General features: G+C 39.6%; 1 protein-coding gene across 2 annotated transcripts in view; it reads right to left on the minus strand.

The window, feature by feature from the left end:
• The window catches only part of adamtsl3 (ADAMTS-like 3), a 112,572-nt gene that overhangs the window by 16,619 nt on the left and 81,270 nt on the right, over positions 1-14,683 (minus strand). For both annotated transcript variants that reach the window (XM_024288323.2, XM_024288324.2), the window contains 7 exons: positions 13,449-13,576; positions 7,789-7,834; positions 7,253-7,489; positions 5,362-5,488; positions 4,223-4,297; positions 3,123-3,280; positions 877-988 (listed from right to left, as the gene is read on the minus strand). In XM_024288323.2, coding sequence (XP_024144091.1) covers positions 877-988; positions 3,123-3,280; positions 4,223-4,297; positions 5,362-5,488; positions 7,253-7,489; positions 7,789-7,834; positions 13,449-13,576 — 883 coding nt within the window. The remainder of the gene's footprint in view (positions 1-876; positions 989-3,122; positions 3,281-4,222; positions 4,298-5,361; positions 5,489-7,252; positions 7,490-7,788; positions 7,835-13,448; positions 13,577-14,683) is intronic.

The following is a 14,683-nucleotide window of genomic DNA, read 5'->3' on the forward strand; positions in this document are numbered from 1 at the left end:
GTACAGCGCTTTGTAGCAGTCTGCCTACGTTAAAGCGCTTTATAAATAAACTTGATTGATTGATTGATTGATTGACTTGGTGTGAGCCAGCTGTATGTCCCGTATAGGCTTGCCCATTTTTTTGCCCACAGACAGACGGTATCCATCTCTGAGAGCAGTTGTGACTAAGGCTTTAGTTAAAGGGTTGTTTTTTTTAAGATAAGTATGAACTGTTAACACAAAGGAAGGACTGTTTCTTACAGCATTTAAGTGAGTCACTCATTAAACTAGATTTCTTTGCTATCTACTGTTGATAAGTCTAAAACCATGACACTAAGGTCTTTCTTAGCTGACAGAACTTTGGTTTTCTGCAGCCGTGTCCCGCTGTTTTCTGTTTTCCTTTTTAAACAAGTATCATATGTCTTCCAATAGTGGGCCGTCTCTTATTAACGCCGGTCTCCAATCAACACCGTACCATGTGCTCGCTACAGTAAGACGCCAGTCTCTAATAGTGGCCAGACACCTTTAAGATCTCCTCCTTGGGTTGTGCAGACACTAGTGTTGTGGACTAGTGTAGCGATGGCCAAGAAAGGCTCACTTAAATAAGTGTTTAAATATTGTGTGGTGGCAAACGCCAGTGAACAATCTGGTGAGGAATCTGAATGATCCTAAAAGTTTCAGAGAATGGACATTGAGGAACACGGAACTGGTGCATATAAGTTTTTGGTCATTTTTTTTCCCATAAACATTTGATACTTTTATGTATAACCCCACCAGGTCAGAATTATTTTTTGGACTGGCTCCCCCACTCAAAGTTGATCAATTTATGCTACTTTTGCCCGTTTCTGAGTTTGTACTATTTTCCCACCAAATAAAGAAAGCGCGATGACACCTTACCTCCTCCACACGTGACAGAACACGGAAAGAAGTCCGTTTCCCTCCAACGGTGGATAATGGGCTGATAATAGATGTACTGGACAACACTGTCTGCTCCACTGACCAACTGAACCTTCACAAAAAAAAGTCACAATAAAAATCTGGCCAACTTTTAGAACTCATAAAACAAGTTAAAATCGTACTTTAGAAAAAGTGTTTAAAATACATTAAATCAAGCTAACTTTAGCTAAGCTAATCATCTTTTTAGCTTTGAACCAACAACGCTTTAAAAACATTACAAAATAGACTAACTTTAAGGTAAAAAGTACAACTGTTAACAAAAAAAATACATAAAAAACCTTTTCTACAAAGCAGAGGAGAGTGCAGTTTTAAATTTCTAACTTAAACCTCTTTGGTTCCACAAATATGTTATCTATTCCTGATATATAAGAGCAAAAATGTGTGCTGCAACCTTTTAATGATTAAATTAATTTATTGCAGTCTAAAGTTATTTGCGGTTGATATATAGATCCATGAGGCGGTGTTAAGGAGACACATTTTCAAGCCAAAACAACTACTGGGTTTGAAGCTATTTGTGATAAAATCTAATTCATGACACATCGCTTCAACACATGTTGTCCCTTGAGCAGGAAAACTAAACGAAAGACATGTTTGAATTTCACATTTAAGTGGCTCACACACACTCCCATATCTTTGAATCTAAACATATGAAACTGGATCTGCGGTGCACTCTGCTTCACACAGAGCGGTTCAGCTGGTCTTTACATCTCAGAGCATTATCTGAGCCCGGTTTGGACAAGCTTTGTAATTTTAAAGGCATAAATGACATTTCTTGAAGGAATCTGTGGAAAAGATCTAAAAATAACGGTCAGTTATTCAGCAGCTAACTAGTGGTGTGCGCTCTTTGAGATGAGCATGAAACTTTTTAGGAGCACCCAGTTGAATAAAAAAAAAGAAAAACTGTACACTTATTTTTGTGAATTTGAAGTTTCAGTAAAAAGGTTATGTTTAATATTAGCTTTAAATAAAGGCAGTACTCTCCTTTTAAGCTTAATTTGGGCTCCATTGTTCTCTAAAATGACTTCAAATGCACCAGAACATCACAAAATTAGACTATTTATATGTTTTTATATTTGTGTGCCTTTTGTTCAACCCTAGTCACTAGGAGTGTAGGAAAAAGTCTAATCGGCAATATATCGCAATATTATATATTGATTTAAATAAATTAATTAATTATTTACGAGCATCTTTCAGTGTCTTACTTTTGTTTTCCGTCTAAACAGCTGACTGCTAGTTAGCGGCACTGAACCTCTTTGAGCAGCTCTGCAACGCGACCAAAACAGAAACAAGATCTGTCGAATGCTCAGTCAGCCTCGCAGTTTTTGCTGTTACAAGACATGTACTGCTTAGTTTTGACTTGGGATGTGTAGCAAACCGAAACTTTGTGCCACGTTTCTGCCAGTATCACATTAAAACACGGATGCAGTGCTTCATAGCAGGTCTGATAAGAACGAGTGAAGCAGTGCAGATGCAGAGCGACTTCATGTTTTTTTTCTAAGTCATACTGAAAAAAAGGTGATATATCGCGATACGTATCATGAGACATGTACTGTGATACGTATCGTATCGCCAGACTTTTGCCAATACACACCCTAATATTCACAGTATTGTTCTTTTAGTGGTGTAAGTCTGTTTTTTTCAGATGTTGCAAACAAAGTTGGGAGATACAGCTAATGTTAATATGCTAATGAGGCTAATGTGTAGCAGTGTCAGACTGTTTTCTTGACGTGTTACTGACAAGGTTTGGAGTTACAGTAATGTGACTCTGTAACTTTTAGCAGTATTAGTCTGTTCTTTTACATATTTCAAACAAGTTTTGGAGTTAAAGAAGTTTTAATACGCTAATGTGGCTAATGTTTCTAGCGTGGCTAACATGTAGCATTTTAGAAATAAGTTCTAGAATTACTATGAATATAGTTACTGAAGTTTGATTGATGAACATCTCTGACTCTTTTGTCTTGCCCAACATGCCTTAGTTCGGTTCACCTTATATACTGTATGCTATAATTCTAAAAACATTGATGTTGCCCTATAGTGCAGAAAATACTGTAATATGTTTTTCAATTAATGACAGCCATTGAGCCATAAAGACATAAAAAACACGTATATCCATTAAAAAACACTGAATGAAAATCCTCCACTCTTTTTACCAATGAGTGCCAAGAGGATTGACGATGTGTTCTTACTTTTACTGTGAAATCAGCTCCAAGTGGACCCGTCATTCTTAAGATCTCTTTATCTGAAAACCTCTGGTAGTCCAAGGTGGTGTTGTCCAGGAAGAACTGCCCCGATTTGTCCAGCGTCAGTTCACTTTTTGCCCCCTGTAGAGTCTTACTCTCCACATCTAAAGAAATCAAACAAAGCAATTGTGTACGGTCACCAATTTCTCACAACATTTTTGTTCAGCTTTTACTAAATCTTTTACATTTGTTCATCACAGGATGGTCTCTAAATGGGAAAAAAATAGTGCTAGATGCGGAGCTGCCTATAGTTATCATCGACCGCACACAGACCTCCAGCTTTAAGGCAGATCCAGTTACACACGAGGACTGCTGTCTGGCTTTTGTGTTAGTGAATCGCTTTATCACTGTCAGGAAGCTCAGGAGCAGATCTCTGAGCAGTCCCTTGAGCCTACTCCCACTCTTGTTTGACCTGACCTCACCTCCTGACACGAACCCTAATAAGGTCTCCTGCCCTTCCAGCGAGACTATTTCAAGAAAAACAAACTGAGAAGAAGATTTGCAGTCAGACGGTTTAAATTAAGAAAAAAAAGAGGGAAGTATTTAATTGTTTGCTTAACTGTAATTCAAAAACTAACTGGGGAGCGAGGAATCTGCTCCGAGATAAAACACTTGTTATCTCCTCCATCCTGTGGGGAGTTGGGATGACGGCGCCTTGACGTCAGGGATATTTGTAGAAAGCCCCTTTGAGCCAAATAGGAGCAAGTGAATGGAAAAAACACATCCCTCTTCTTATTTTTCTGTCCTTTGTGACCAATGCCAAAAGATATTTTATCCTGAAATCAAGAGTAAATGGTTATTTACAGATCAGTATTAATGTGAGCTATATATTACAGGAGTCTGGTATGAAAATCTCATTAAACATCTTTTTTTATGTTATCATATGTGAGAAATTACACTTGGAAGTCATTAAATCAAAAGAGAGTCCAAAGAAAAGTCAGATCGATGTTACAGGTTCTTCTGTTGTGTTCATGTTTCTTCAAAACTGAAACAAAATAAAGGAACTGATTTGCATCAAAGGGCACCCTGGACCTACCAGGACTTACACAAGTGATCCGGGCCTTTCAGGACCAGGCGAACGTGCCGACTTTTAAAGGGAATGTTGACCACCGTGTCCTCGGCTGAGGGAAGACAGACCAAAGCAACATCAAAGAGGGACTCGACATTAGCTCGAAAGTTGACAATAAAAAAAAATCTACACATCAAATACAATCAAAACAGCGATTATTTTAATTGCGAGGGCTGCAGCTGGCTCCAGTTCACTCTTTGAAAAGGTGAATACTTGGAAGTTAACACACACCAGATGCACCGCAGTGTGTGGTGGAGTGGTGACACACACCCATAATAGTGGACGTTTACCACCAAGCTACAAGAATGGATGTACTCGTCATTCTAATGACATCTGTGGTGAAAACAACCAACGCATTCTTACTCCCAACTTGACATACATGGACATACGGTTCGGACCCAAACCGCTTCACATTTTGATGTTTTTGGGTGTCTTCAACACATTGTTTTTGACATGCTGGCTGTTCCTATTAAATCAAGGGTCCTAAACCTCCAGGCTTGGAGTTGGGACGAAATATTGGTATGGCGAACTATCGCGATATTTCAACTCACAATTGATTCCTGGTCTCCTTTTTCCCTTAACCCTTGTGCTATCTTATGGGGTCCAGATGACCCGACTCTTATACTGATGTTTGATCCCTCCAATGACAAAGGCGGACAGGATTTCATGTCTGCCACAGACACCATTGAAGATAAAAATCCTTGGAAAAAAAAGTTCAGCGGCTTGTTTTGTGGGGTCCAGATGACCCCACTTTCAATGTAAACATGTCTAGGATAGTAATGTAACAAAAATATGGCTTGTAAGGGCGGTAACACCAGTAACCTGTCCAAACAGTGCTAAAATACATCAGATTCTAGTCGTACACACGTGGAGCACGTGACTATAATTGCAAAATAGTAATATATCATAGAGTACCAAGGTCATATATTGATAATCGCAATATTTGACATATCGTGATACGATCTGTATCGTGATCCATGTATCGTGAGTTACCATGAGATTCCCAGCCCTGTTTTCTTCAATTGAGCTGCTTGCAAGATAATAGGTATAAAACCAATTCATTATAACTTATTATAAACAAAAAATATGGAAACATTCGATAACTAAAATTTTTACTTTTTCCAGAAGCATGCTGGGATTTGTAGTGCCCCCGCACAAGTCTGCAGGATGAGCCATCTCCATTGCAGATGCCACAGTTGTCCTCCTTGGCTGTGCTCCCCAGCTCATGATCACAGCCTACGATCTGCAACAACCAGTGGTTAGACAAATGGAAGAGTGCAGAAGGTAAAGAAAATCCTTGAAATCACATAAATATGTTTGGGCCTGCACTTTTTTTATTCTCTCTAAATGTTATGATCTGTGGTTAAATGTCTGTTTCAGTAGAATTCAAACTGTATCAGTTGGGATTTTTTTCACTGACATTTGATAGATGTACATGGTCTTAGTTTCTGTCAGTAAGACAGAGGTTAACACCATGTTGTGATTGGGTTTCGAAAGAGCGGGCTCTTAAAAACGTGAACAATAACACACTCGCCGCCTGGGGAAGTAACTCCATTCAACCGCAAAAGATGTGCATTGTAAACCACTTCCTGCAAATTCAGTCAAAACCACATCCCCAAATGTAGTCTCATTGGGTATTCATTTCTAACGCAAATGCAAGGAGGTCGTTGGGCTTTCTGTGCATTAGTCTTCAAGGATTTACATACTTTTTAAGTATTTCAAAACTTGTGAACGAGTGTAAAAGCATTAAATATATAAGTTTTTAATTGTCCTTTTGATAAACCCACATGCTCTTAAAGTTATGGAGTGATGGCCAGACAAGTATCTTGAAGATCTACACCTCAAAAGTGTCTTAAGCCATAAAATTTAGACAGAGCCCCTAATTAACATACTCCCACTGCTGTGTTTGACTCTTAGAAGGATGTACTCCTTTTGGAATACCATTTTGGTTTTACTCCAGATGCAACAAATAGGTAATTTTTGCTTCACCAGTCGAAAAGCTATTTGCTCCAAGTAAAACTTTTTGTTCTTTCTTCTGATTGAATCAAGACCTTTAAAGGAAGAAAGGTCAGATTATGTTTAGACATTCCTTTACTGCTTCTATGATCAGTAAAGAGTAATAGTTGTGCTTGTAGACCTTTTGTGTTCAATTGGCTGTTCTTGTGAAGTCCCAAAGTGGTTTAAAAACCTTTTACAAAATATTTTTGTTTTTTTAAATTACATTTTTTGTGTTGTCTAAATAAAACAATTCTGATGTGTAAAAAGAGCCAAGTACATATTTTTTTTAGTAATGTACAATATAAAGTTACATTAAAAGTTTAAGAAAGAAAAAAAAAAACTTACATTTTATCCTTTTGTTCCAAAAACAATGTTTGAGGCTTGAAGTTTTCTAATTTAATAGAACATGTTGTTGTTCACTTTTTGACATATCCCATCAGAAGTTGTACAGTGAATCAGCTTTCATTGATCCACACACTTGGTTTTATCAGATTTCTACGCCTGCCTTTCCTGACACAGTCCTGTATTTTATCCAGGCTAGGGACCGGCACAGGGAGACCCAGACTAGAGCCTCCCTGTGGCTATATATAGGTATTCCCACACTGGAGCAAGGTAATTTCCAGCTTGTTGTCTCATTTAGTGTAATCATAATTAAAATATCTGTGAACAATAGACAGAGAACTATTGAGTAGTCTAGTTTTTGCAGCTAGATTGCATCAAATATCTTTTACAAGAACCCCAAAACAGCAAAATTCTTGGTTGTTGGTTCAGATACCTAAACCATGCGTTGGTAAGACAGTTTTCTTCCTGTAAATACTTTGTAGTTGAGAATCTTAACTTGTCTAAGGGGGAAAATATGTCAAAAGCTAAGTTAAACTAAGTCTTAAGTTTCAAGTTTAATAAGATGTGCTTTAGGCTCTCAAAGAAACAGAAGAAGGACCAATTCAAATAAACTAATTAGAGCTCTTGCTGACCAAAGGCTAAACTGGTCCAAGGCACTTTGTCCCACCTGGCAGACTCCACTGATACACATGTCCAGAGACTCTGTGTAGCAGCGTGTTCCATCCAGCACTTTGGGGGCCAGCTCCACCATGTGGCCCGAGGCCTTGGCTCTACACTTCAGCGAGCAGGGGTTGTCCGGATCGTTGTACACGGGCAGCCACTCGTGGAACTGACCCTGGTATCGCACATCTGCGTGAGCCGAGCACTGCTGGGCTCGGAAGTCACCGGCATCTGGAGGACAGTCCTGAGGGAAACCGTAGAAGCAATGGTTCAGATTTTCTTTTTTTTTTTAGGGAGAATGTAAATGAAAATCACATTGGTGGCCGAGGCTATGATAGCTGCATGTAATTACCAGATTAAACAAAAACAGCTTCTCGTTTTCTCTTCTTCAACGGGATCCCAGATCACCGCTCGAGCACTAAGCTCGGTGATGTTTTGAGTATTCCGATGCTCGATTCCATTTTTCCCAGTTTTTTTGCAGTTAAAACCCACTTGAAAGCTCAATTGACATCCATTACATAAAGATGAGTTTGCTGAACTTACCACATTACTGCATGTGCGATATTTGATATTCTGCCCCTCGCAGGTCCTGCAGAGGATGAAAAAACCAACATGTGGCTGAACTGGCTTTAGCAGAGCATGATAAAACAAACCAAAATGTTTCCCAATCACCCTTGCCCGAGGCAGCTGGCATTTTATCCTCTGACTCCTGTTACCTTTTCTCATTGTTGAACAGCGAATGCGATCATTTAGCGGCCCGAGACAAGAGCCTGTGGTGCGTTTGCAAAAGTGTAACTAACTGAGTTTTGATGTTATTTTTTGGTGTCAGAATGCAAAAACAACAAACCAAGTGGAGAAGTGAGAACTTATTGAGTTTCGTTGTGCAATCAGTCCATAAGGAAAACATACAAAGCATGAATATTTATATTTAAAAAAAGTGTTTTGCTGATTTAAGTTGTAAAAACCAGAGAGATCAAATTGTATTAGAAGCAGCTAAACTTTAGGAAGCTGGATCCTTCAGGCATGTAAGACAAAAAATCTCAATGTTCTTAGCGAAGTTCAGTCAGGACATCACACTTGCTACAACTTTAATATTTTATCAAGGTATTTTCATTGAGGATAACACAGCATACAGTCATAAATTTACTTACTTTGGAAGAAATTATGATTTCTTGGTTATTTATCACAGAATATGAATGACAACCCAAAACCCTTGGAAAAAATGCACATATATGAACTTATAAACACAATTGTTAAAAGGTAGAGAGATGTTGAAGTACACAAAAGCTTTTAATAAAAAAAAATAATGTTAAATTACTGTTTTAAATGTATGGAAACAATACACACATTTCCAAAAAAACTATTTTTAATTTTTTTGTCTTTTTCACAATTGTTTGGAATCATCTGTTTGGGATTTTTGGGGCTGAACACAAACAGGTATCTCTGTGTTCTATAGTTTAAAAATGTTTGCTACATTTATTCTGAAAGGAAATCTACTCTCTGTATTGTACAATCGGGATTTCTTTTCTTTACATATTCAAATCTGGGACTGTTTTTAAAATTTGGGTAAAATTCCCTGCATTTTGTTTTTAATAAATGCCCTTTTAACAAAGAACTATTTCAGTTTCCACTGAAAGTTTCTAAAAACCTTTTGAACTCCTTTTAAATATAGACATAAAACCAGACAAGATTAAGTTAAAATTAAGCTTGAAAGCCCATTAATTGTCCCACACCTAACATTTTTCCCTACATTTGACCCATCCCCTGGGGGATAGGGATCTTGGGATTCATTTGGTGGTTTGACCTCTTTGACTTATCCTATCTCTTTGAGCATTTAACAAGTGATTTCTGAATTGAGAAGTGATGGTAGTTTAAAGAATGCCAATAATTGAGCCTAATATATAGCGTTGAATGGTTACGTATCAAATGTTTTGCACTGTAACTAATTGTTATTTTTGTTTTTACCTTTTAAAACTGTTTTCTATGTGTTTTTGAGTTTCTATACTCCACTTATTCTATGATAGAATCTAATACTCTTGGTAATACATTTCCTATTGTGTTTGTAAGAAATATGATCATGTCTACCATTTTTTTTTTATTCTATTTTCTATAAATGTACTACACAATGTCTGTAGATGTATGTAAGTCAATAAACAACCATTGGATAGCCCATCACACTGGTCCAGATAAACTAGACGCAGGGATTCCTAGAGGGCTCTGTCTGTTGAAGACATTGGAAAAGATCTGGATCCAGTCTGACCAAAACCGTGAGGCTCATGACTTTTATAAAAGTATTCCTTTGTGCTTTTCTGTGGAGGGATTTAAAGGCATTGACGGTGACACCCATTATCCAAGACCACAATGGAAACTTATCAACTGATATTTAGAGTTTGGGAACTTCAGAGGAATTCCAGTGTCTCCAGGATGTCGCAGGGCTTGCACTCACATATGAGAAAGCCTTTAGGATTTTTTTTTGTTACTATATTATTTGAGAGAGTGCAAAGAGTGGATGTGGAGCGTGTGGCATGACAGGAACATTAGAGCCTGTGACAGATCCAGACGGGCCCCGGTGCCAAGCCAAACAGCGGGTCATGGGGCCAGAACCCAAACACGAGGCTTTCAAAGACCGAGAATCGAGAGACAGGTAGCAAAGAGCAGTGTTGAAATTCACACAGGGACCAAGAATATATAAAGCTGACATAAAAATGAAGCGGAGGGATAAAATGAATTTCCCTTTTCATTTCCGTCTTGCCTTTTTGGATGTTCCAACACGGAGGCTGAGCAGCAGCGGAGCCAGAAGGCCCCGGATTCATCATGGTGTCACCATAAGTTAGTGGAAAAACAACAAGGTTGAAATATCACAATGCCTAGAGCACATAACGCATAGCTCACACTATGACCCCAACTGGGTTGTGCCAAACAACACAAAGAGACACACAACTACGAATCGCACAAAAACAACACTTCTAAAAGTAGCAACTTCTTAAACTATTATTATTAAATTCAACATTTCCCGGCAGAGAGAAAATATTATGCAACCCCCTGTAATCTTTGCGAGAATACTGACACTAGTACTTCTTATAGCAATAATAATATTCATTTAGAAAATATTTCTTTAAGACTTTTTAGGGGGGGAAAGATTTGTTATTGATCAGATATAAGAAAGTGCAAGCAAATCAGCTCTACAGAGAACTAAAATAGACTTTGATCCCCATTTGAACCAGAATATATTACTTTTAACCCTTTTAACACCAAAGCTGTTGCTGGCAACCGCAAAATAACAGAAGCTCTATGACCTACTGTAAGATTTTGACCCTTTTATGCAACTGATTCTTGAATTGAATCTTATGGATGGATCTTAAACCTAATTAAATTTCTTAATATATGTCCGTTATTATCAGAATATGCCACAAGAACGTGTAACACCAAAAACAGGCTTTAAGGAGTTTAAAAACAAATGATTATAACTTTCTAAGGTTCCCAAATCTTCAAGTATTTTAAAATAAAGTTTTATTTCTGAATGTTTTTTTTTTTCCCTTACTGGTCACATGGCGGGAGTTCCACCTAATCTCGACAAATCCGTCGTTTCTTGTTGATTTAGAAGTGGTCCGAGATGGGTGTACAAGTGAAAAACAGTAGAGGAGGGAGTCTGTTCTCCGTCAGCCACACAGACGGTGGTCCCCTGTACGAATCGGAGACAGAATCTTGGTGCCAGGCCCAAGCTAACTGGATGGGATGCCTTGGAGAAAATTGGCTTTGAATGGCCCTGGCGCTAAAAATAGACTTTAAATCCAAACTATCCCAGTTGCTTAATGTCACAGCCTAAAATTTCTGGACTTTTAGAACCAATTATGACGGGAAGATTAACAAGTTTCCTGGATTTATCTTCAGCTTGACTTTACCCCAAAACATCAAGGTGAAGTTGGGATAAACAAAATGACTATTAAGCCTCAAATTTTTCTCTCTGTGACACCCAATCCATATGTTCACACGTTGCTTCGAAGCTGCTGGGATAAACGAGGAGCAGGTGATCCGTCTGCACATGCACCTTTATGTGTTTATGTTGAAGTGTAATGTGTGTTTACAAAAAGTGATAGTTGGAGGGATATGAGCGGATCTTTTTTTTGAAGCCAAGATTTTTTTATGACACTGTTTGATCTGCTATCAGAGTTTGGGCCTAAGCTCTCCCATTCCCATGCTCCAGAGGAGCACAGAACGATGGAGGTTCCCTAAAAAAAACCCTCCTGGATGAGGAGGTCTTTCTACACACTTTAAACTCTTGAAACATCAGTAGCATTCACAAGTCTGCCTGGCCCAAAAATATCCACACTGGCGAAAAGGAAGTGGTTGGTGTTGATATGAAGTAAGCAGCCACAAAAAAAGCTACTGACCTCAGAGTTTACAGAGCGTGACAGAGGAGGTCTGGCACCTTTAGGTTTTGGACGGTCTAACGTTTCACAGCGTTTTCTATGCAGTGACTGGTTCATGACCTCTTCCTGATTTGTGCTTTATCACTTTGTGTTTACTCAATTGGGTTGTGATCGTTCTTGTCACTGGAGTCCCCCTCTGAAGCCCCCTTAACTGTGAAGAACTCGTGACTTCAGTAGCATACCTCACCGGCCACCTTTAGCCAAGTGAGCAATACATTCTGGGAACAGTAAAAATGAAGGAATGCGGTGAAGTCACCCTGGTGCTATTTCCCAGTCTATAAATGTGACAACGTTTGTATGGAAAGCATACCCTCTCAGTCCTTTTTCCCCCTCACTTGCCCATCAAAATCCAGTTGTAATTGGCCTTTTTAGCATGTATCCTGAGGATCACTGAGTTAGCCTGGAGCTTAGGAAACCAGGTGTCTGCTGTGAAACTGACGTGATCTTAACTCCTCGTTCACACCAGCCTCGGAAACCCGAATTCCAATGAAAAGCTGATGTAGATGTATGTATATGCATGTTCAAGTGTTGCTACGTGAATTTTTAAAGTATGGTTTCAAACTCTACATACAAAATTGTGTTTCTGTGCTGATTTGTTATTGGCGTGTTGGAAAATAAAATCATAAATCAACAAAACCATTGAGTGCATGTTGAAAGTTAAACCAGTTTGACAAATCAGGGACTCAGATTTGGTACTGATGTAGAGGTGGCGTCTCTGTTAACTCAAGGAAGAGCCAAACGTCTGAAAACTGATCATGGAAGAGAAATTTTTAAAACGTGTGCTCATCCTGAAAAAAAATGCATCAAGTCTTTAATTTTCTGTGTTTTGCTCTGTGTTTTATTCTGTGTTTTACTGTGCATCACTTTGTGATCATTATCTTAAAAGGTGCTACATAAATAGAGATTATTATACACTGGAACAGAGCTGTGGAAAAAAAAAAACCTGAAGCAAGAATCTCGAGATGACTAGTATCAATTAGCTACAGTACAGTGTGAACACTGTATGCTAAAAGGGTGTTGAAGAATGCCGGTTCTTGAACGTGCATCATATGTCTGGTGTGTATGTCACTTAAAGCTTGTAGAGCCCCAAAGCCATTCGGATCAAAAAGCGACCAGAACCTGTGAGAACACGCTGGTTTAATTCGTTAGAAAACACGTCTGGGAAATCGGGGAACATTCAACAACAGGCCTTTTACTGATGGACTTGAGGTTTATGCTCGCTCCTTAGCCAACTTTGGACTTGAGTTCTGAGCGCTCCCATAAGGAATGGAACGAGTGGATTGTGGGGATTTACTCACCGTGTTAGAAATATGGCCTGGAACTTTGAGTGTGGGGCGGCTTTTAAAAAGCAATCAATCCAAGCTCGGATCAGTCCAACAACAAGATTACCTCACATAGTGAATGAACTTGTGTTACCACCCTGCCCAATGGAGGTTTCCATGTATGGAAAGGTCAGTGGGTTCTTACTCCAATTCAAATCATCTCCTCCTCTTTTGTAATCATTATTTAATGACTGAGATGTACTGGAGGGCAGATCACTCCATGATATAAAAAAAAAATGTTATTTTATGTCTACGCTTCTTGCAAGAATTATTTCCTTGTCATTTTTCACTATTATTGAGATCCTCTCGGGCCTCATTCAAGCACAGTGCACTTTGCAGAGAAAGGACAAAAGACTTAAGAGATTTAAGAAACCAGAATGTACCTCAGAAATGAAAGAATGCAGACGAGGATGAGAGATGGATCAGTCAACTGTGTGAGAGGCGTCCTTACTTGGAGCTGAGGCATCGTCTGAGGGAGTAGGAGGCTCCGCCGCCGCAAGTCCGAGAGCACTCGCTCCATGACCCCCAGGCATCCCACAGCGTGTCCCTGTCCTCCTCTGACCGGGCCGTCCGGGAGCTCTACATACCAGAGGAGAGATCTTAGTCATTCTTTTCAACTTCAAATCAATGTTAGTCTGTTTTTTCTGAAAACGTCAAAAATACTGTATATATATATGTCCGCCAAGCATGTGTTTAAGATAAAAACAGGTTCTTGAATGTGCGCCAGAGCAGTTTTGCAAATCTTTTTCCTTTTCTTTCCCAGCTCCATTCCGATATGTGAAAAACCTGGTGTCATATAATTCCAGCCAGGCCTAAATCCCAATTATTAATTTCCTCTCCATAATCAATTTTCAAATAGTTGACTTTCCAATGAATTAAATGGGACGTGTCCATACGTCACTACAAAATCTGAAGAAACCGCAAACACTGCAAACAGCTCCGACCCGCTTCCCGTGGCTCAACTGACTCGCATCTCGTGAGCCACAACTCAAGTTGCGTGAGTCGTGTTTCAAGTCTCGTGGGTTGTGACTCAAGTGTTGTTGGTCTCGTGAGTAGTGATTCACAAAATTTAAGTTGCAACACACAGGACTTGAGTCACAACCCACAAGACTTGAAAAACGGCTTACGAGACTTGAGTCGCAACCCACAAGTCTTGAGTCGCGGCTTACGAGATTGGAGTTGCAGCTCACAGGACTTGAGTCGCTACTCACGAGACTTGAGTCGCGACTGATGAGACTTGAGTTGCAACCCACGAAATTTGAGTTGAGATTCATGAGACTTGAGTGGCGGCTCATGAGACTTGAGTCGCGGCTCACAATACTTGAGTTGCGACTGATGAGACTTGAGTTGCAAACCAAAAGACTTGAGTCGCGGCTTACGAGATTGGAGTTGCAGCTCACAGGACTTGAGTCGCTACTCACGAGACTTGAGTCGCGACTGATGAGACTTGAGTTGCAACCCACGAAATTTGAGTTGCGGCTCATGAGACTTGAGTGGCGGCTCACGGGACTTGAGTCGCGGCTCACAAGACTTGAGTCGCGGCTCTCAAGGCTTGAGTCGCGGCTCACGAGGCTTGAGTCGCGGCTCACGAGGCATGTGTGGCGGCTCATGAGACTTGAGTCGCGGCTTACGAGACTTGAGTTGCCACTTTTGAGACTTGAGTTGCAAACCACAAGACTTGAGTTG

This window comes from Oryzias melastigma, linkage group LG18 (genome assembly GCF_002922805.2).
Source record: "Oryzias melastigma strain HK-1 linkage group LG18, ASM292280v2, whole genome shotgun sequence".
Taxonomy (NCBI): Eukaryota; Metazoa; Chordata; class Actinopteri; order Beloniformes; family Adrianichthyidae; genus Oryzias; species Oryzias melastigma.